The following is a 20,750-nucleotide window of genomic DNA, read 5'->3' as shown; positions in this document are numbered from 1 at the left end:
TGTCCAACTCTCAGCGCCTCGTCGCGGGCCGAGGGCGGAGTGCTGCTGTCGGTCGCTGCAGGCGTGGCGGCCGTTACGTCCCAGGTCCGGTTTATCGTAAGTCCTTGCACAACCACCAAAAAGCATGAGCTCAAAGAGACCTCAGAGTCATCTCTGGGCAAAATTAGTGGGTGAAGCAGCCTTTGGTATCCGCCGGCTTTTTTTGCACCCCCTCCCCAGGCTCTTTGACAACTCTCCTCCTGGGCCCTGCCGGAAACTTTTCCTCAGCTGGTTAGTTTCACCCCACTGTGGAAGGTACACATTTGAATAAGAGGGACTTTTAAAGATCCCAAGCTCCCTTTTTATTGTCGTCGCAGGCATTGTGGCAGAGGGAACTGGTTCCTAATTGAAAGGCAAGCGCTCGTAAACTCATTGCTGACCCAGCCCTTGGCTTCTGCCTGCGCAGACAGATTCTGCTGTGCTTCGGCCTAGGATTGGCCACTGCCAGGGAGCAGTAGCAAAGCACCTCTACAACAGCGTATCCTCAGGACACCCTTCGAGATTGAAGATGGGAAAGATCAATTCCACAGCGACCTTTTGCTAGGGAATCTCGAAAATATCCAAGTTCAATAATGAAACCATTTCCCCTGGGTATGGATGTACCTGAAAGAAAAACCCGGTTTCATCAGCTGTGTCTACTCAGTTGAAAGCGAGGCGTGTTAACAGAAGCGGGATGATCTGAAGGGAATCTTGAGAGTGGGAAGCTGAAGAACAAGAACTGAACGTGGATTTCAAGTTCTCCTTAGGGTAGTAAAGGAGGGGAAAAATATCTTTTCTCTCTACCCGTCTAGATTTTCTACTGGAGCCTTTGGGGTTTTTTTGTTTGTTTTGTTTTTAAAGGTTTTAGCCATAGGGGCATGTGCTCCCTGGACAAACAGAGAGAGACAGAGGGAAAGTGAGGCCTCATCCCAGAGTGAGGGTAGGCCATTCCGTAATCCCTTCTCCTCCCTTCTGTTTCTGGGATTTTGGATATGTTCAGACAGGTGTCCAGTGTGGGTTTCAAAACCCCCGGATCTAGGACTGGAACAGTGGTTGGCCATGTGAGAGTCCAACGCCTTAACCACTAGCCACCTGCTGGCCCCTCTACGGAAGCCTTTGTACAAATCACACATTAGCAAGAAAAGAAGTTTATAACATGTACATCCATGTATATACATATGGGAGAACCTCAGGAAGAGTAACTCAAAGCGGTCCCTTAAAATTTCATTTATCTCCGGACCAGCAGCTGCATAATGGCTATGTCGCTGAACTCCCATGTAGTCAACCGGAGTTGGAGACCCGGACTGGTGGCTTAAACTCATGCTGGGCGCATGTGCATACTCAAGATCCGGAGAGGAGAATGGAGGAGAGGGATCGCAGAGTGGCCGTGGGGGGGTGGGGGGCGGAATTTCTCGCTTTCTGTCTCTCTGTCTCTCTCTGTCTTCCTGGCAAGTACACATGCACTATAGCAAAAACCTCTCCAAAAAAACCTTTTTTTTTCATTTATACTCAACGCTGGGTATGTGTGTTCATGCCCAAGATCCCTCGAGAATGGAAGAGAAGGGATTGCTGCGTGGCCATTCTCCCAGGGACTGATTTCTCACTTTCTGTCTCTCTCTCTCTGTCTTTCTAGTGAGCACATGCGCTCTGTGGCAAAAACCTCTCTAAAAAGTTTTTTTCAGTTTATTGGGCCAGTAAATGGCGTGGTAGTTAAGGCCACTGGATTCCCACTTGGCCGACTGTGGTTTGAGTCTGGACCTGGCAGCTTGCCATCTCTCTCTCATTCTCACTCTGTCCCTCTCTGGTCAAATTAAAATAAATAAATAAATTTAAATAAAATAATTCTTCAAAAAAATTTTTTTGAGTTTATAGACCACACCCCCGCTCACTCACCCAAGCAGATCAGCACCCAGTGTTTGGGTACTGTCAGGATATCCTCCTTTCCCCATCTCTTGCCCTCCTAAAGGAAAAATAAATGTGAGTTTACATAGTGTCTTCAAAAAAGAACAATAAATATGTAGAAAAATGACAGGACAAAGGAGAACCGTTCTGGCTTTCACAGGGCACAAACTGTGGGAAGGAAAAAGACATGGGAAACTAATGGTAGCTACAGACTAGTTAGTTCAGCTAGTTATATGGGTACTTCTGGTGCCGTGGCTGGGCTGGTCTAACGTTGTTTCTGGTGTTAGCTTTTCTCCTTCCTGGAAGAAAGAGGAAGAAGGACCCCTTTGAAAGTTTACGTCCTGGGCGCACCCTGGCACAGTGGTAAAACACTGAGGGTTCAGGGTTGGTGTCAAGAACCCGCTAATATGCCAAGTAGCCTTATATACTGATGGGTTGGGGGTGGTCACAGCGTCAAGACCTTTTCGAGGGTGTTGTCTCAGTCTGTCTCTCTCCCTCATGGAAGAGATCGATAAATAAACTTTTTAACTTACAAACAATGGGGGGAGGTATGCAGTGGCATGGTAGTTAAGGCAGCTGGATTCCACATGGCCAACTGTGGGGTTCAAGTCCCAGACCAGCAGCTTAAAAACATGAGCATGTGGCCTGACGTGTGTGTGTGTGCTCAGTATCCTAAAAAGAGTGAAAATTGGGAAAGAAGGGATTCCGCCGTAGGGGGTGCTTTCTCGCTTTCTCTCTCCCAGGCTAGCGCACTTGCGCTCTGGCAAATTGAAAAAATATATATTCAAGGTGCCATATTTAGGGGCACTATTTCCTGAACCATATCACTAGAAACATTTCAATTTTTGGTTTCTTCCTCTGTAGACTATTTAGTGATATAGAAACAAATGATTACTCAGATTTTACTTAAAAAGACACTGTGGAAACCATCAGGTGGCCTGGTGATTAAGGCACTGGATCCCACATGGCCAGCTGCACCGTTTGAGTCCCAGATCCAACGGTTTTAAAAACACACCAGGTGTGGTGTGTGTGCATGCCTGCCCGAAATCCAGAGAGAAAAATAGAGGAGAAGGGATTGCGGCATAGTTATCCCCCCAGGGGTTTATTTCTCACGTTCCCTCTCTCTCCTTCTGTCTCTCTCGGGCAAGTGCATGTGCCCTAAGGCAAGTATCTAAAAATAAATAAATGACACTGAAATGTAATTATTTTATAATGTGAATAGCTTCACCATCTAATTTTTCTGGGGCAAGACATTTTGGTACTAGTAATAGTTAGGAAAATGTAAAAACACCAAAGAGGACCATAAAGATAAATCTCAGGGGCTGGTAGTTGGTATGGTGGTTAAAGATGCTGGACTCTCACATGGCTGACTGAGGTTCGAGTCCCGGACCTGGTGGCTTGCTTTCTCACTTTCCCTCTCTCTCTGTCTCTCTCTGATCAAAACTAGAAAAATAATAATAATAATAAATAAAGTTAATTTAAAAATTCTTCAAAAAAAAAAAAAAAAGACATCTCTAGGGAGGGGCCGGCAGGTGGCGTGGTGGTTAAGGGCGTTGGACTCCCACATGGCTGATTGTGGTTCCAGTCTCAGACCTGGTACCTTGCTTTCTTGCCCCCTCCCCCATTCCTCTCTGGTCAAATTAAAATAATAAATAAATAAAGTTAAATAAAATAAATCTTAAAAAAAAAAGATACATCTCTATGGCAAGATTTCTTTTCCCACTGCTAGTAATCTCTCTTCCACTCCTACCTCAAGCTTATATATATACACTTTTTAATTTGCCTTTATTTACTTATTTTAATTTGACCAGAGAGAGAGAGAGAGAGGTGTGTGTGTCGGGGGGGAGCAGATAGTGAGAAAGCAAGCCACTAGGTCTTGAACTGTGGTCAGCCATGTGGGAATCCAGCACCCCTAACTACTATGCCACCTGCTAACCCCTCAAGCTTATTTTTAAAAATTATTTTATTTTAACTTTATTTATTATTATTTTCCAATTTGACCAGAGAGAGACAGAGAGAGAGGGCAAAGTGAGAAAGGAAGCCACCAGGTACAGGACTCAAACCATAGTTGGCCATGTGGGAGTCCAGTGCCCCCAGGGGGGATGGTCACGCCGCAGTCCCTTCTCGTCCATTCTCCTCTCGGGATCTTGGGCACGCATGCACACATGCCCGGCGTGAGTTTTAAGCCACCGGGTCTGGTACGCGAACCGTGGTCGACTACGTGGGAGTCCAGCGACATAGACATTACGCTAACTGCTGGTTCCCAGTAACCCTGTCTTTAAGTAATTACTGAGAACATTGGAAATACTGGGGTGAAAAAAGAGATTCATTCCCTCCTTGTTCTCATGGAATATATTGTCCATAATTACTTATAACTAAATAATTATTCAGGTCCAGCCCTATAGCCTGGTTGTTAAGGGAGCTGGATCCCACATGGCTAATGATTTGAATTCCAGTTCCAGCAACTTGAAAAGCACACAGTGTACGTGTCCATGTTTATGCTCAGAATCTTGAGAGGGCAGGAGATGGCACTGTAGGGTGATCACACCCCTCTAGGGGTGCTTTTTCCTCTCCCTCTCTGTTTCTTTGTCTCTCTTCAGTAAGTGTGTACACCCTATGGAAAAATTTAAAAATGATTAATTTAGGGCCAGCAGATAGGGTGAAGGTTAAAGCAGCTGGATCCCACTTGGCTGACCGCATAATTCAGGTGCTGGACCTGGCCGTTTGAAAAATACACCAGGTGTGTGTGCGTGCCCCAAATCCGGAGAGCAGAATGGAGAAGGGATTGTGGTGTGGCCATACTCTCACTTTCTTTCTCTTTCTGTTTCTCAATGTGGTGGACACACCTGCCCTATAACAAAAAAAAAAAAAAAAAAAAAAAATTATGGCCCAGCCATCTTGGCTGCATGCTGCTAAAACTGTGTAATCAGAAGGCTAGGACCACATGGGAGGCCGAGGTGAGATTCCTTGTCCAACCTGAAGGCCAGGTATAATGCCAGGCACCAGTAGTCTCAGTGACTCCAGGAAGCTGAGGTAGGAGGATGGGGAGCTCAAGGCTGGCTCTGGCAGTATAGCAATACACTATTTTTTTTTTTTTGGAGAGATTTTCACTGTAGGGCGCGTGCGCTCGCCAGACAGACAGAGAGAGACATAGAGACAGAAAGCGAGAAATCACCCCCCCAGGGGGGATGGTCACGCCGCAATCCCTTCTCCTCCATTCTCCTCTCGGGATCTTGGGCACACACGCACACGCGCCTGGCGTGAGTTTTAAGCCACCGGGTCCGGGACTCGAACCGCAGTCGACTACGTGGGAGTCCAGCGACATAGCCATTACGCTAACTGCTGGTTCCCAGCAATACACTATTTTAAACAGAGTAATTTGTGGTGGTGTGTGCCCATAGTCCCAGCAGAGAGGCTGAAACATGGCCATTGCAACAGGGGCATTGCAACATGGCCAGACCCTGTGAAAAAAAATGTATTAATTTGCAATCATGATAGTGGTGGGCAAGAATAAATAAAGGTATTAAGTTAGGTAAAAAGTGTAAGGGCGGAATGAAAGCTTCACTAGATGGCGGTGCTGGGTCCGAGGCATGAGGAGGATATAGAATGTTACTTTTTAAATGTGAAAGGTGGCCAGATTCTACAAATATTTAGGAACCTTTGTAAAATCTCAAGTGCCCTTTACTGCTTCAGCAATGAGACAAGAATCGTTATTTATCTCAGGTACAGAAAGGCAAAGCAAATGGGAACCAGCAGTTAGCGTAATGGCTATGTCGCTGGACTCCCATGTAGTCGACTGCAGTTCGCGTCCCGGACCCGGTGGCTTAAAACTCACACCGGGCGCGTGTGCATGCGTGCCCAGGATCCCGAGAGGAGAATGGAGGAGAAGGGATGGCGGCGTGACCATGCCCCCTGGGGGGTGATTTCTCGTTTTCTGTCTCTATGTCTCTCTCTGTCTGTCTGGCGAGTGCACATGCCCTATAGCGAAAAACCTCTCAAAAAAAAAAAAAAGAAAGGCAAAGCAATGACTTCAAAAGACAATAACAAAACTTTGAAACATGCCATTGCCGCATCCATTGTAAAGAAAGCTAAACAGGGTCAGCAGGTGGCATGGTGGTTAAGGGTGCTGGACTCCCACATGGTCGACCATGGTTCAAGTCCCAGACCTGGTGGCTTGCTTTCTCATTTTCTGTCTTTCTCTGTCTCTCTCTTGTCAAGTTAAAAATAAATAAATAAAATAAAGTTCAATAATATCTTTAAAGGAAAAAAAGAAAGAAAGCTAAACAAAGGATAGCTTGCAGAGATGACAAGACAGGCTCAACGGAAGAATCATAAAGGAATGATATTTTTTGAAAATACTGTTGACCTAGAGGGCCCACCTTTAGAGTTCTCCATTAATGAATACAAACCAACTCCTGGAATCAGTTTAGTAAATGAAGCTACTTTTGGTTGTCCATGCGCAGATTGCGTCCTGCCAAAGTTGCAGTTCTTTTGGCTTATCATAAAAACCAGCAAGTTAAAATTCCACCTGGATCCCCCATCTATGAATGCAACTCAAGGTGTCAATGTGCACCTGATTGTCCCGATAGGATTGTACAAAAAAGGCACACAGTATTCACTCTGCATCTTTCAAATGAGCAATGACTGTGGCTGGGGTGTAAAAATCCTTGTGAAGATTAAAGGAATGAGTTTGGTCATGGAATCTATCGCAGAGGTAATCACAAGTGAAGAAGCTGAAAGAAGGGGGCAGTTAGATGACAACAAAGGAATCACATAACTCTTTGATCTGGACTATGGATCTAATTCACAACGGATGCAGCTCGATATGGAAATGTGTCTCATTTTGTGAATCGCAGTCGTCGTGACCCGAATCTTCAGGTGTTCCATATTTTCACTGATAACCTTGATACTTGTCTTCCTTGGGTAGCATTAGTTTTCACTAGGATCATAAATGCTGGAAAATAGCTGACTTTTGATTATCCACTGAAGGCTTCTGGAGGGATATCTTCAGAGTCTATTATCCACAGCCCAGCCAAAAAGAGGATCAGAACTGCATGCAAATGTGGAACTGTGACTGGCAGAGGTTACCTCAACTGAATTTTCAGAAAACAGAGCTGATGAGAATTGAAGTTTTGTTTTTTCCTAATGTTAACATTTTTAGAGAATAAGTTCTTGGAACTCTTTTCATATTATCATGATTATACCTATGTAAATTGTTGTTTCAAGACACTTGCCAAATGCATTACAGATACATCTGAAGGGAGAGACACTGGGCCACATAGTCTAATTTGAGATATACTTGTTTAGTGGTTAGACACCAAACTGTTTACCAGTCAACACATGCATACCTACAAAATCTGTGACTAGAGAAGTGCCTACTTCAAAAGTGTTAAACTGTTGCTGTAACAGTTACTAAGCTCAAGCATTCAACTTGTCATACACCTGAAATTCAGATGGTTCATTTAATTTGAGCAAATATATAAGTTCTATTTTTGTTACTTTATTGTCATGCCTATTTAATACTCGTTGTATTTGTACTTGAAACAAATAGGTGATAATGACTTTTATAACCTATTTTCTCCTTTTTCATTGAAACATTGACATCTGATTGATAGAGAAATTTAAGGTATAATAACGAAAAATTCAATGGAAAAAAGTGTGAAAGGCATTCCAGTTCCTAAGACTAAGAACACAAAAACTTTACAGAAAAACTAAAATAATTGCAATTTTCTACATGACTTGGCTATTAATAATGTTTATCAGTGATAATAATATAAAAGCTCAACTATATTGGGAAGTTGGGGGATGAGAAGAATTCACATATTTGATGATAACAAAGAAGATCAAAAGAACAAAATCTTCATCTTTCATCTGAGAAGTCAAAACATAATGTGAAAGGGAAAAAAGGAAAAATCAGAAGTTACAATGCAATCATGTTAATTTATAAATTCAGAAATTCAGGGGTGGGGGCGGGCGAGCTACGTGGTGAACTAGGCACAGGCATAATGGTGGACTAGGAGCAGGTCCAAAAGGGGCCCCTGAGGCTAGAAAGCATCACAGAGCTCATGTGACCAAATGGAAGAAGAAGAAGGAGGACAAAGACAAGGTGAAATTCCTGGAAGCAATGGGGATGAGCAAAAGGAACAAGGAGAAGTGGTATGGCCTGGACAAGTGGACCCTGGCCCAGGCAGCCTTTGAGAAGATGCAAGAGAAGTGGCAAATGGAAAGGATCCTGAAGAAAGCATCCAAAACCCACAAGTAGAGGGTAGAGGACTTCAACAGACACCTTGATACTCTGACGAACATTACGACATTCCCAAAGTCAGCTGAATGAAGCAGCCTCCCTACTCTGGGTATGGAGTAGCACCGAGGGGAAGCAGAAGGCAACACTGGGACTATATTTGATTCCTTTGATATTTTCTAGACACTCTTTTGTGTACAGACCCTTACATCTGCTGGGATAACACTTTTCAAAGCTGTATACCCTGGGGACCAGCGTAATGGCTATGTCTCTGAACTCCCATGTAGTCGACCACGGTTCGAGTCCTGGACCTGGTGGTTTAAACTCACGCAGGGCGCGTGTGCGTGCATGCCCAAGATCCCGAGAGGAGAATGGAAGAGAAGAGATTGCGGCGTGGCCATTCCCCCAGGGGATGATTTCTCGCTTTCTATCTCTCTGTCTCTCTCTCTCTCTCTTTCTGGCGAGCGCATGCGCACTATAGCAAAAACCTCTCCAAAAAAAAAAAAAAGCTGTATACCCTCATTTTGGAACTTGATTAAAAGCAAGAATTTCATTTTATTCCATTTTGGTTTCTTGGCAGCACATAAGTCATTTTAGGCCAGCCGGTGTCATGGAGGTTGAAGTGGCTGGATCCCACATGGCCAACTGCTTGGTTTAAATCCCAGACCGGACAGCTTGAAAAACATGTCAGGTGCATGTATGTGTGTGTCTATAATCCCAAGAGGAAAACAGAGAAAGAATTGTGGCATGGCCATTCTCCCAAGGCTGATTTCTCACCATTCTCCACCCCTTACATCTCTCACTGGCAAGTGCATGCACTCTATAGCAAACTAAAAAGAGGAAAGAGAAACTGTTTTAGTTTGGACTGGAAAGTTCTGCATTTATCCAGAGATTAAAAGAATTTCTGTGTTAATGCCATGTAAGAACATTTTTACTCCAAGTTGCATCTAACACTCTTAAAACCAACCAGCTATTCTTTGCCTGGATGAGACAGACTCCAGAGGATAAAAAGCTAATGGTGGTGTGACCTAAAATGTACAGACCCTGGCTAGCTCCAGCACGGGCTGCCCTTCCAAGCTCTCTCTAGCTTGGGGCTTCTGCTTTTTGGTCTAGGCCCTGGGGAAGTCACTCATAGCTTGTGGCCTTCAGACTGCCACCTCAACCTGAATGGTAGAACAACCACTTCAGGCAAGGATGGAATGTCTCCCTTCTCTCCTTGAGCCATAACCAGTATGCAGTCCCTTCCTCCAATTCACTCCTTTCAGACATGTCTGTTACCATTGCTAATCGATTACAGCATTCTTTGTAACACAACCCAAACGCAGCTTGCTTTACAACCCTCAACCTGGGGCTCCAGCAAATTTATTCGGAGGTGGTGCATCATCTGAAACCTGTTTGATATATCTGACCTAAGGACACCTCATGGTGACACGCCAGAGTAGGGCCTCAGCACAAACAGACAAAGGTACAGTCATATGGGAAGGCCCATGTCAAAGGGTTGAAGAGCTGGAATTTGAGAGGCCACGTGTATCTGCTAAGGATCACTGCCTATGCTGCTGGGAGATGTGTCTATTGACACAGATCCTGAAAAAATAACCAAATCAGAAGAGAAAAAACAAGTATTGGGTTTGGAGCTGTCATATGTAAACTGTGGCATAAAGCAAAAACCAGTTCTTATATATATATATATATATATAAAAGAAAAAGAAATACAGGGGCCAGCCTATGTCATGGTGGTTAAGGTGCTGGACTCCCAGATGGCTGACTGCAGTTTAAGCCTTGGACATGGTGGCTTGAAAATGTACACATGCCCAAAATCTTGAGCAGAGAATGGAGGAGAAAGAATTGTGGTGTGGCTATCCCCCTGGGTGGAGGGGGCGATTTCTCACTTTCCTCCTCTCTCTCTCCCTGTCCATGTCTCTCTAGCAAGCATGTGTGCCCAATAGCAAAAAGAAAAAGAAAAAAAAAAAAAGGGAAAAAAAGAGAGCGAAATACTGAGAGTTGAATATAGTTTGGGCCAACCATGCCATTTGGAGTCCTGACCCAGTAACTTAAGAAACATACCAAGCACGTGTGTGGGTGTGTGTGCCCCAAATCCTGACTAGATGGAGACATGGAGGAGATGGGATTAGAGCAGTCTGACCGTATCCCATGGGGGCAGGGTGGGATTTCTCCCTCTCCCTCTCTCTCTCTCTCTGGTGAGTCCATGCATTCTCTGGAAATTAAAAAACAAAACAACCGGGGCTGGCAGGTGGCATAGTGGCTAAGGGCACTGGGCTCCCACATGGCCAATCACGGTTCAAGTCCTGCACCTGGTGGGTTGCTTTCTCACTTTCTGTCTCTCTCTCTGTCTGTCTGTCTCTCACTCTATACTTCTCTGGTAAAATCTAAATAAATAAATAAGGTCAAATAAAATAATTCTCAACAACAAAAACAAAAACCTTAAATCCAGTTTTAGGCTCCAAACTTGTACCAGCACAAAACGGGCTGCCCAAACTGTACACCCCTCAAAGAGGACATGCTTCCCAATGTTTCCTCATCTACAGCCAAGGTGGGTCATGGATCAGAAGAAACTTCACAGGGGGCAAAGCCAGTGCTGTGGAGCACAGTGGCCTGGGGAGTTTTTTCCAAAGGTAACCAGAACTAACCATGAAAATTCACAGTCAGAGCAGGGAGCTGTTTCAATTTATGCCTTGCAGGATGCAATCATTTCTATGGAACAGTGATTGCTAAATTTTTCTTTTTTTAAGAATTATTTTACATTAATTAATTAATTAATTAATTGTTATTTTCATTTGGATCAGAGAGGGACAGAATGAGAGAGGGAGAGAGAGAGAGAGAGGGCCAGTGAGAAAGCAAGTTGCCAGGTCTGGAACTTGAATTGTGTGGTCCATGTGGGAATTCAGCACTCTTAACTACGCCACCTGTTGGTCCCATAGCATTTTTCATTCCTCCCTTTTCCCAATGAAGAGCTTTGTTTTAAAAAAAAAAAATAGTTACTGAACTTTATTTTATTTATTTATTTTAATTTGACCAGAGAGGGACAAAGTGAGAGAGAGAGAGAGAGAGAGAGAGAGAGAGAGAGAGAGCGAACAAGCAAGCCACCGGTGTGGTCAAAGTGTGGTCGGCCATGTGGGAGTCCAGCGTCCTTAGCCACCATGCCATTTACCAGCCTCCCCAATGAAGATCTTGATGATTGTTGACCTGTCATTCCTCCACTATTGTCTAATGGGAGAATTATAGTCATAGTTCATGAACCATAAGAAGCCACATATACACCTACTGGAAAAAGCTGAGCTGCATCCAAAAATCCCGGACATTTTTTTTTTTTGAGAGAGATTTTTGCTATGGGGTGCGTGCACTTGCCGGACAGATAGAGATAGAGAAACAGGAAGAGAGAAATCATCCCCTGGTGGGGTTGCCATGCCACAGTCTTTTCTCCATTCTCCTTTCAGGTCTTGGGTATTCATGAACAAGTACCCAGAGTGAGTTTTAAGCTGCTGGGTCCGGAACTTGAACTGTGGTCGGCCATGTAGGTGTCCAGTGATGTAACCATTATGCCATCTGCTGATCCTGATCCTGGATTTTAAGCTAGATGCGGCTGGTTGCTTCCCTCGGGAAGGAAGTATGTTGTATAGGTGGGAGGAGACAGGGTATTTGGTGGCTGAAGGGGCAGACTGTGGTGGTGATTGTCATTTGCCCCGCAAACCTTCTTCCTCCACAGTTATATGCAGTTTGGATGTGGCTACCCAGGTCCGGGTGAGGACTATGTTTCCTAGCTCTTCTTGCACCTAAAAGTGCCTTTTATTTTTTCCCCTGAAGTTTTTGTCTTAGGGCACGTGTGCTCGCCAGAGAGAGAGAGAGAGAGAGAGAGAAACTGAGAGGGAAAGTGAGAAATCACACCCTTGGGGGATGGTCACACTGTAATCCCTTCTCCTTCATTCTCTTCCCAGGATGTTGGGCATGCATGCCCACGTGCCTGGTGTGATTTTCAAGCTACCAGGTCCAAGACTCAAACCATGGTTGGACATGTGGGAGTATAGTGATATAACTCCTATGCCATCTGCTGGCCTCTAAAAGTACCTTTTGTTGAAGTTCTCCCTTGTGGACTGTGAACAGAGTGATATATATGCAACTTCTGCCCCATTTGTTAAGATAAATATTTGTCTCTAAACTACTCTGGTACCTTCCTTCCTGCTGGCTTGGATGGCAGCAACTAGAGTAGACTTGGAAGCCCCACATTCAAGATAAAAAGCTGATCACTAACATGCACCTTTAAATGAGTGGTAGATTAACTTCTGTTTCAGCCATTATGTTTTGAGGTCTTTTTGTTAAAATAGCGTGCATTCTCCTGTATCTCTTTCTGGTACCCATATAGAGATTTTTTCCCCCCTGTGTGCAATCACCAGAGAGATGGAAAGTGAGAAATCATCCCCCAGGGTGATGGCCATGCTGTAGTCCTTTCTCCAGTCTCTTCTCAGGATTTTAGGCACACACACACATACACCCAGCATGATTTTCAAGCTACTGGGTCTGGGACTTGAACAGCACTGTTAGTCATGTGGGATCCAGCACCTTAACTCCGTGCCACCAAGTGGTACAACTCGCTTAGTTTATTTCTCTCTGTGTGTGTGTGTGTGTGTGTGTTTATCTTTTCTATTTCTTTGTTTTGGGAGAGCACATCTTCCAATTGCTTTCATAGAAAGTGTCCTTATAAGTAATTTTTTTTTGAGATGTTTTTGCTATAGGGCGCGTGCGCTCGCCAGACAGACAGAGAGAGACATAGAGACAGAAAGCGAGAAATCACCCCCCAGAGGGGATGGTCACGCCGCAATCCCTTCTCCTCCATTCTCCTCTCAGGATCCTGGGCACGCACGCACGCACACGCGCCTGGTGTGAGTTTTAAGCCACCGGGTCCGGGACGCGAACCACGATCGACTACGTGGGAGTCCAGCGACATAGCCATTACACTAACTGCTGGTTCCCAAGTAATTTTTAAAAAATTAGTGAAGTCTAACTGACCAAATCTTAACACCAATAGGTAATTTTTTAAAAAGTGTATAGGGACCAGCAGTTGGCGTAATGGCTATGTTGCTGGACTCTCATGTAGTCGATCACAGTTCGAGTCCCAAACCTGGTGGCTTAAACTCACGCCAGGCGCATGTGCCTGCGTGCCCAAGATCCTGAGAGGAGAATGGAGGAGAAGGGATTGCGGCGTGACCATCCCCTCTGGGGGGTGATTTCTCACTTTCTGTCTCTCTCTGTCTGTCTGGCGAGCACACGGGCCCTATAGCAAAAACCTCTCTAAAAGAAAAACAAACAAAAAAAAAAACCTCTCAAAAAAATTTATTTCTTCTTTCTATGGATGTGTGCATATGTGTGTGTGAGAGAGCTAGCACCCACAACAGGGTTTTGATGCTGTGATTGAGCACTGTCTTCAGATTGGGTCATGGGCATGTGGATGTCTAGTGTACTCAGGGAGGTATCTGGATTTGAACCGGCAGCCTTTCCACATGGGATTGCCTTATAGAGTGTAACAATTATCATGGCACCACTATCTGGTCCCTTTAGATTATTATTTACATCATGAATCTGAGAATATTAAAATGAAATACAGAGGTCACATTATAATCGATTTCTACCTCAATTTGTTTACTTTAAACTAAAACATACCTCTAAAATAATCACCCCTTCCTGCAATTAGTTAATGAAACCCCAAGAAGGTGCTGTAATCACTTGTTTTTTTCTTTGGTATTCTAGATCTAAAGGTTAATGATGGAATGTTAGAACAAAGTTCTTTCCTATGTCTTGGGGAGAGTAATGGGGTCAAAGGTAGGTGCCTATTTCAACATCAGTCACCTTAAAGCATGCATAAGTCCAACCTTCTAATCCATCTCCAAGTCCTATTTTATTTTTTTTCATTAAAAAAATTTTTAAATGTCACACTCTCCAGAGGGGAGAGCTTAGCAGTCTTTTTCCTGGTAATAGGATAGTCCATAGTCCAGTTACTCAGAAAAGGGAGGGCAACTAAATTTATCTTAATGTCAATGCTCCTATGAGCATTGTGTGATTCTTTGGGGGCCATCAAGTTGTCTCTGTGCTTTCCCCACTGCTGGTTTGCTAAATCATCGACTATTTGTCTATATTGTTTTTGCTGCTTTCAAAATCCTGTAGCTGTCAAATTCCCTCCCATTTCATCATCCTTTTGAGCTCGTGCTTGAAACCGAAAACTATGTTTTCCACAGAGTTTCAGGAGGAAGCAAATGAAGATGCATCTGTTTAATGTGACATGTTTCCCCAGAAGCTGCTCCTGTTTCTGCTTGTTCTTATTGCATTCATGTTCATTTGAGCCACCATCATTGTTCATCTGCTCCATTGCAAAAGGGCTGCCAACTTTGTTCTTCCTACTTCTGGGTCTGCTCTTTCCTTATCTATTTTATTACACTGAAGTTGGAGTGAACTTTCTACACAGCAGATGTTATTATTTCTCCACCCTCTTTTACATTCTTCAACTCATTTTTGCTCTTAACCTATAAGATCCCACGCCTACTGTACTGTCTACTTTCCTTCCCTTCCCTTTTCTTTCTTTCTTTCTTTCTTTTTTTTTTTTTTTTTTTTTCTTTTTTTTTTTTTAGATTTTTGCTATAGGGTGCATGCACTCACCAGAGAGACAGAGAAGAAGAGACAGAAAGTGAGAAATAATTCCCCAGGGGGATTGCCACACCACAATCCCTTCTCTTCTCCTCTTCTCTTCTCCTCTTGGGTCTTTGGGCACGCACACACATGCACACGTGAGTTTTAAGCTGCTGGGTCCAGGACTCGAACCACAGTGGACTGTATGGGAGTCCAGCATCATAACCATTACACCATCTGCTAGTTCAAGTATTGTCTACTTTTCATTCTCATCTTCCAACTTTCTCCCAGTTGCTCCCTGGGCTCCAGTTTTATTGTAATTCCCATTTTTCTTAACACCCAAATATGAACTCTCAGGATTTCCCACATACTACTCCTTCATGTGAAATAGTTTCTTCAGCTTCCTCCATCCAATATCTCTCTCCCCAGATTGCTCCAGCTAACTTCTACTCATTGTCTTTCAAGTCTCTTCTTTAATTTTTTTTTTTTCTTCAGGAAGACTTTTATGTCACTCTAAGCAAGGTAGGCACTTTGCTGACGGTCTGATTGCTTAAAATATAATGTTTAGTATCCCTCCCCATGGAAGGGTTATACCTCCTTTATAATATCAATGTTCGATGTAACATACTTTGAGAAATTCTGCATTATAACATTCATCACATTTCAGCTTACTGTTATTAAGTGCTTACTTGTCTGTGTTCTTGACCAAACTGTAAACTCTAATAAAGAAGGATCCTGTGTCTATTTTTCTTTCTTTCTTTCTTTCTTTTTTGAAGTTTACTATAGGGGGACCAGCAGTTAGCGTAATGGCTATGACTCCCACGTAGTTGAACGCGGTTCGAGTCCCGGACCCAGTGGTTTAAACTCACACTGGGCGCGTGTGCGTGCATGCCCAAGATCCTGAGAGGAGAATAGAGGAGAAGGGATTGTGGTGTGACCATCCCCCCTCGGGGGTGATTTCTCACTTTCTGTCTCTCTGTCTCTCTGTCTGTCTGGTGAGCTCACGCGCCCTATAGCAAAAACCTCTCCAAAAAAAAAAAAGTTTGCTATAGGGTGCTTGCTAGAGAGAGAGAGAGAGAAGGAGAGAGAGAGAAGAGAGAGACATCATTCCAGTGGAAATGCCATGCTGCAATCCCTTCTCCTTTGTTCTCCTCCTGGCACGCACACACACACATGCCAGGATCGATTTTCTTTTCTTTCTTTCTGGTTTTTTTTTTTTTTTTTTGCTATAGGGCGCTTGTGCTCACCAGAAAGACAGAGAGAGACAGAGAGACAGAAAACGAGAAATCAGCCCCCAGGGAGGATGGCCACACCACAATTCCTTCTCCTCTATTCTCCTCTTGGGATCTTGGGCACGCACACACACGTGCCTGGAGTGAGTTTAAGTCACAGAGTCCAGGACTCAAACCACAATCGACCACATGGAAGTCCAGCAACATAGCCATTATGACAACTGCTGGCCCCTTCTTTCCTTTTTTTTTTTTTTTAAATAAGAGGATTTTGCCAGGACTAGCAGATGGCATAGCAGTTATATCGCTGGACTCCCACATGGTTGACCCCAGTTTGAGTCTCAGAACCGGTGGCTTCAAAATCCTGGGAGAAGAATGAAGAAGAGATTGTGGTGTGCCCAGCCCCCGCACTTCCTTGGGGGTGATTTTTCACTTTGCCTCTAATTTTCTTTGTCTTTTGCATTAGGGTGTGCTTGTGCATGTGCTTGCCAGAGAGGGAGTGAGAAAGAATGTGAGAAATCTCCCCCTCCGCTGTGGGATGGCCATGCTGTAATCCCTTCTCCATTCTCCTCCCAGGATCTTGGGCACGCACACACACACATACGTGCCCAGTGTGAGTTTTTCTTTTTCTTTTTCTTTTTAAAATTTATTTTAATTTGAACAGAGAGAGACAGACTGAGAGAGAGAGAGAGAGGGAAAGTAGGAAAGCATTCTGCCATGTCTAAGACGTGAACCATGATTGGCCACATGGGGGTCCAACGTCCCAACCACCACGTCACCTGCCAGCCCCATGTGTGAGTTTTAAGCCACTGGTCCACCACCCAAATAGCAGTTGGTCATGTGGAAGTCCAGTGCTGTAACCACTACAGTATCTGCTGGCCCCGCCTAGCATGTTTTTCAAGCCACTGGGTCCAGGACTCGAACTGCTCTGTTGGTTATGTGGGATCCAGTCGCCTCAACCTCCACACCATGTGCTGGCCTCCTGTGTCTATTTTATATACCGTGGTACCCCTGGTGTTAAGTACACTGCCTTACTTACCTATCATGACAGAGTTGCTCTCCTTGACCAAATTCTTGCATGGTTCCTAGCAACTTACAGTCAAGTACCTCGAATAACCCCGGGAGGCTTTAAAATACCTGCGGGAGAAAGCTCAACACTACCAGGAGAACCATTTGTTCCAGTGGAAATTTGGTGATACGCAGACAGTTCCCTGAACCCTCTCTTAGAGCTGGTACTTTTGAAAGCTTGCAATTATAAATCCTTGCTTTGTCCCTTTGAGATATAACTCTCCTACAACCCCAAACTGTTTTCTCAAGGATCTCCAAGCTTTCTCTTCGAAATGCAAACATTTAAGCAGATAAAATAGCTCTCATTTTCACTTCCATTCCCTGTGGGTGCCTTGCTCAAATTTATGCCACTGCCTGTCATAAAGATAAGAGAGTTATAGATATGTATATTCCTCAGAAAGCTACAAATAGAACTACCATATGACCCAGTAATTTCACTCTAAGGTATTTACCCAGAAGGTAGAAAATCCCTCAGCCAGAGAAACACTTGTACATCCATGTTTATTGCAGCATTATTTACAATCACTAGGATATGGAATCAACCCAGATGTCCAAATATAGATGATTAGATTGAAAAAAAGTGGCATATGTTATATGTGGAATACCACTCAGTCATAAAAAAACCAATGAGACCCTGACATTTGATACAAAGTGGACGAATATGGAAGACTTAATGCTAAGCGAAGCAAGCCAGACTATGGAAGACATGCTTTGTATGCCCCACTCAATATATACCCAATGCCTGCGCTATAGAGCAGAAACTGAAAGTTTGGAAGGTACAGAAGCAGGGAGGGCAACTGTAGATACTAGAGAAAGTAAGGATAGCAATAATATGGGGTGGGTAATACAGAGGAAAGAGGGGAACAGGGGAAGAAAGAAAATGTTGAATTGACCAAAAAATGAAGTTATTTGCTGATGATAACGTATTTAGTACTTTATCTTGACTGATATGCGTGGTATTTGTGTTGGAAAAAGCAATGTTGTACACTGTAAAGATAAATGTAATCAGGACCAGCAGTTAGCATAATGGCTATGTCACTGGACTCCCATGTAGTGGACTGCAGTTCGCATCCTGGACCCGGTGGCTTAAAACTCATGCTGGGCGCGTGTGCGTGCATGCCCAAGATCCCAAGAGGAGAATGGAGGAGAAGGGATTGTGGCATGGTCATCCCCCCTGAGGGGTGATTTCTCGCTTTCTGTCTCTCTGTCTCTCTCTGTCTGTCTGGCAAGTTCATGTGCCTTAGCAAAAACCTCTCCAAAAAAAAAAAAAGAAAAAGATAAACGTGATTAAATGTAAAATAAAATAAAACTTTTTAAAAAATAAAAAGGAGAATTATGTGTCTCCTCTGGATGAGCACCAATTAACAAACCCAACAGTCCAGTCACATGAACCAACCCTCTTCACAGCAGTTTCTTTATACATCCCATCTTTTCAAAAGTCTCCAGTCTGGGGGCCAGCAGGTGGTGTGGTGTTGGGGTGCTGGACTCCCACATGGGCGACCGTGATTCAGGTCCTAGACCTGGCGGCTTGCTTTCTCACTTTCCTTATCTCTCTCCCTCTGTCTCTGGTCAAGTTTTAAATTGATAATAATAATAAACAAATAAAATCAAGTAATTTTTAAAAAAAGTATCCAATCTGGGCTGGCAGGCGGAATGGTGGTTAAGGCAACTTGATCCCACATAGCTGACAGCATGGTCCGAGTCTCAACCTGGAGGCTTGAAAAACATGCCAGGTGCATGTACGTGTGCATGCTCAAAATCCCAGGAGGAGAATGGAGAAGGGATTATGGGATGGCTACTCCCCCTGTGGTGGGGTGCTTTCTCACTTTCTCTTTCTGTCCCTAGCAAGCGCACATGCACTCTAGCAAAAATTTCTAAAAACTATCCAACTTTTTGTTTCAGCAAAGTTGAATTCAGTTCACATTGGACTTTTCCCCTATTGCAATAGTTATTTTTAAATAATTAAGTTTATTTATTATTGTTATTATTATTATTGGAGAGGTTTTTGCTATAGGGCACTTGCGCTCACCAGAAAGACAGAGAAAGAGAGACAGAAAGTGAGAGATGACCCCCCCCCCAGGGGGGATGGCCACGCCACAATCTATTTTCCTCCATTCTCCTCTCGGGATATTGGGCACGCACACACATGCACCCTACATGGGTTTAAGCCACCGGGTCTGGGACTCAAACCATGGTTGACTACATGGGAGTCCAGCGACATAGCCATTACGCCAACTGCTGGTCCCTTTATTATAATTCTTCAATTTGACAAGAGAAAGTCAGAGAGAGAGGGAGAGTGAGAAGGCAAGCCACCAGGTCCAGGACTCAAACCATAGTCAGCCATCTGGGAGTCCAACATCTTAACTACCACACCACCTATTGGCCCTGCCTATTACAATAGTTGTTACTAACTAAAACTTATCATTTTTTTTTTTTAAGAATTATTTTAAGTTTGTTTGTTTGTTTATTTTAATTTGACCACAGAGGGTCAGATGGAGAGAGAGATAGAGGGAAAGTGAGAAAGCAAGCTGCCAGGTCCAGGACTCTAACTGTAGTCAACCATGTGTGAGTCCAGTGCCCCTAACTACCACGCCACCTGCCAGCCCCCTAAAACTTATCTTACTGCTTTAACTAGTTACAGATTTTTAAATCTTTCACATTAGTTATTAATGAATAAACTTAGGTTCTTATATAGGTGTAAACAAAGGAGTTTTATCTCTAGGCTTTTTGATGAATTTCATCTTCTTCCACACTCTAAGGACCTAAAAGACTACTATCCACAGATCATTTGGGACTGAGTTAATCAGATTAATGGGGTTACATAGAAAACTGTTTAAGAAGTCACATCCCTGGGGCTAGCAGATGGCACAGTGGTTATGTCGCTGGACTCTCACATAAGAACTGCGGTTCAAGTCCTGGACCCCATGGCTTGAAACTCATGCCAGGTACGAGTGCATGTGTGCCCAAGATCCCCAAAAGGAGAATGGAGAAGGGATTATGGAGTGGTCATCCCTCCTGGGGGATGATTTCTCACTTTCCCTTTCACTGTCTTTCTACCCCTAGCGCACACATCCTAAGGCAAAAATCTCTACCAAAAAAAAAAGTCACATCACTAAAATTCAATTCCCTGTTTCCTCTTTTAAACATATTTTCCCCCCTATCGCTTAAAAATCTAAAAAAATTTTACTATTCTCTTTCTGAACCAGTTCAGCACAGTCCAGAAAGACAAGAGGGTGCTAGAACAGGTGAATTTGTTTTGGCCTTCGGTACGGACTGCCCACACAGTCTCTTCCTCCCCCTCTTTCTCCTCTGATACCAATCTCTGCGGGTTTAAATCTTTGCTAGTTAACTAAACCAGTCCGCTGGCCTCATAGGGAGCTCAGCGAGCACCCAGCAATCCGACTTTCAGCATCAATTCATGCCTAGATCCACCAGGGGCAGCAGTCACGCCCCCATGCTCCGGCCTCAAACTCCGCCCTCCGCGTCCTGCGCGGCTTGCGCAGCGTCCGAGGATGTCACGTACGAGGCTCGGGCGTGAGGTTGGGGCCGCCATGTTGTTTTCTGGCGGCCCTTGTCAAGGAAAGGAAGAACGGGCCAGCGCCGCGCATTCCAGACCGTTTGCGCAAGTGCGGAAGTGCGCTGGCCAGCGGGTGATCGGG

At 44.2% G+C, this 20,750-nt stretch overlaps 1 protein-coding gene and 2 pseudogenes across 1 annotated transcript in view; all 3 read left to right on the top strand.

The window, feature by feature from the left end:
• Positions 1-6,223: 6,223 nt before the first annotated feature.
• On the top strand, positions 6,224-8,021 carry LOC102489707 (histone-lysine N-methyltransferase SUV39H2 pseudogene; annotated as a pseudogene).
• On the top strand, positions 7,926-8,250 carry LOC106734428 (protein FAM32A pseudogene; annotated as a pseudogene).
• Positions 8,251-20,642: 12,392 nt separating this feature from the next.
• The window catches only part of SEC23IP (SEC23 interacting protein), a 73,054-nt gene continuing 72,946 nt past the window's right edge, over positions 20,643-20,750 (top strand). The window contains exon 1 of the mRNA XM_027770130.1: positions 20,643-20,717. Coding sequence (XP_027625931.1) covers positions 20,643-20,717 — 75 coding nt within the window. The remainder of the gene's footprint in view (positions 20,718-20,750) is intronic.

This window comes from Tupaia chinensis, unplaced genomic scaffold (assembly GCF_000334495.1).
Source record: "Tupaia chinensis unplaced genomic scaffold, TupChi_1.0 Scaffold000113_1, whole genome shotgun sequence".
In the NCBI taxonomy this organism is placed as follows: domain Eukaryota; kingdom Metazoa; phylum Chordata; class Mammalia; order Scandentia; family Tupaiidae; genus Tupaia; species Tupaia belangeri.
Note: the sequence above shows the minus strand (reverse complement) of the source record. Positions and strands in the feature narration are given on the sequence as shown.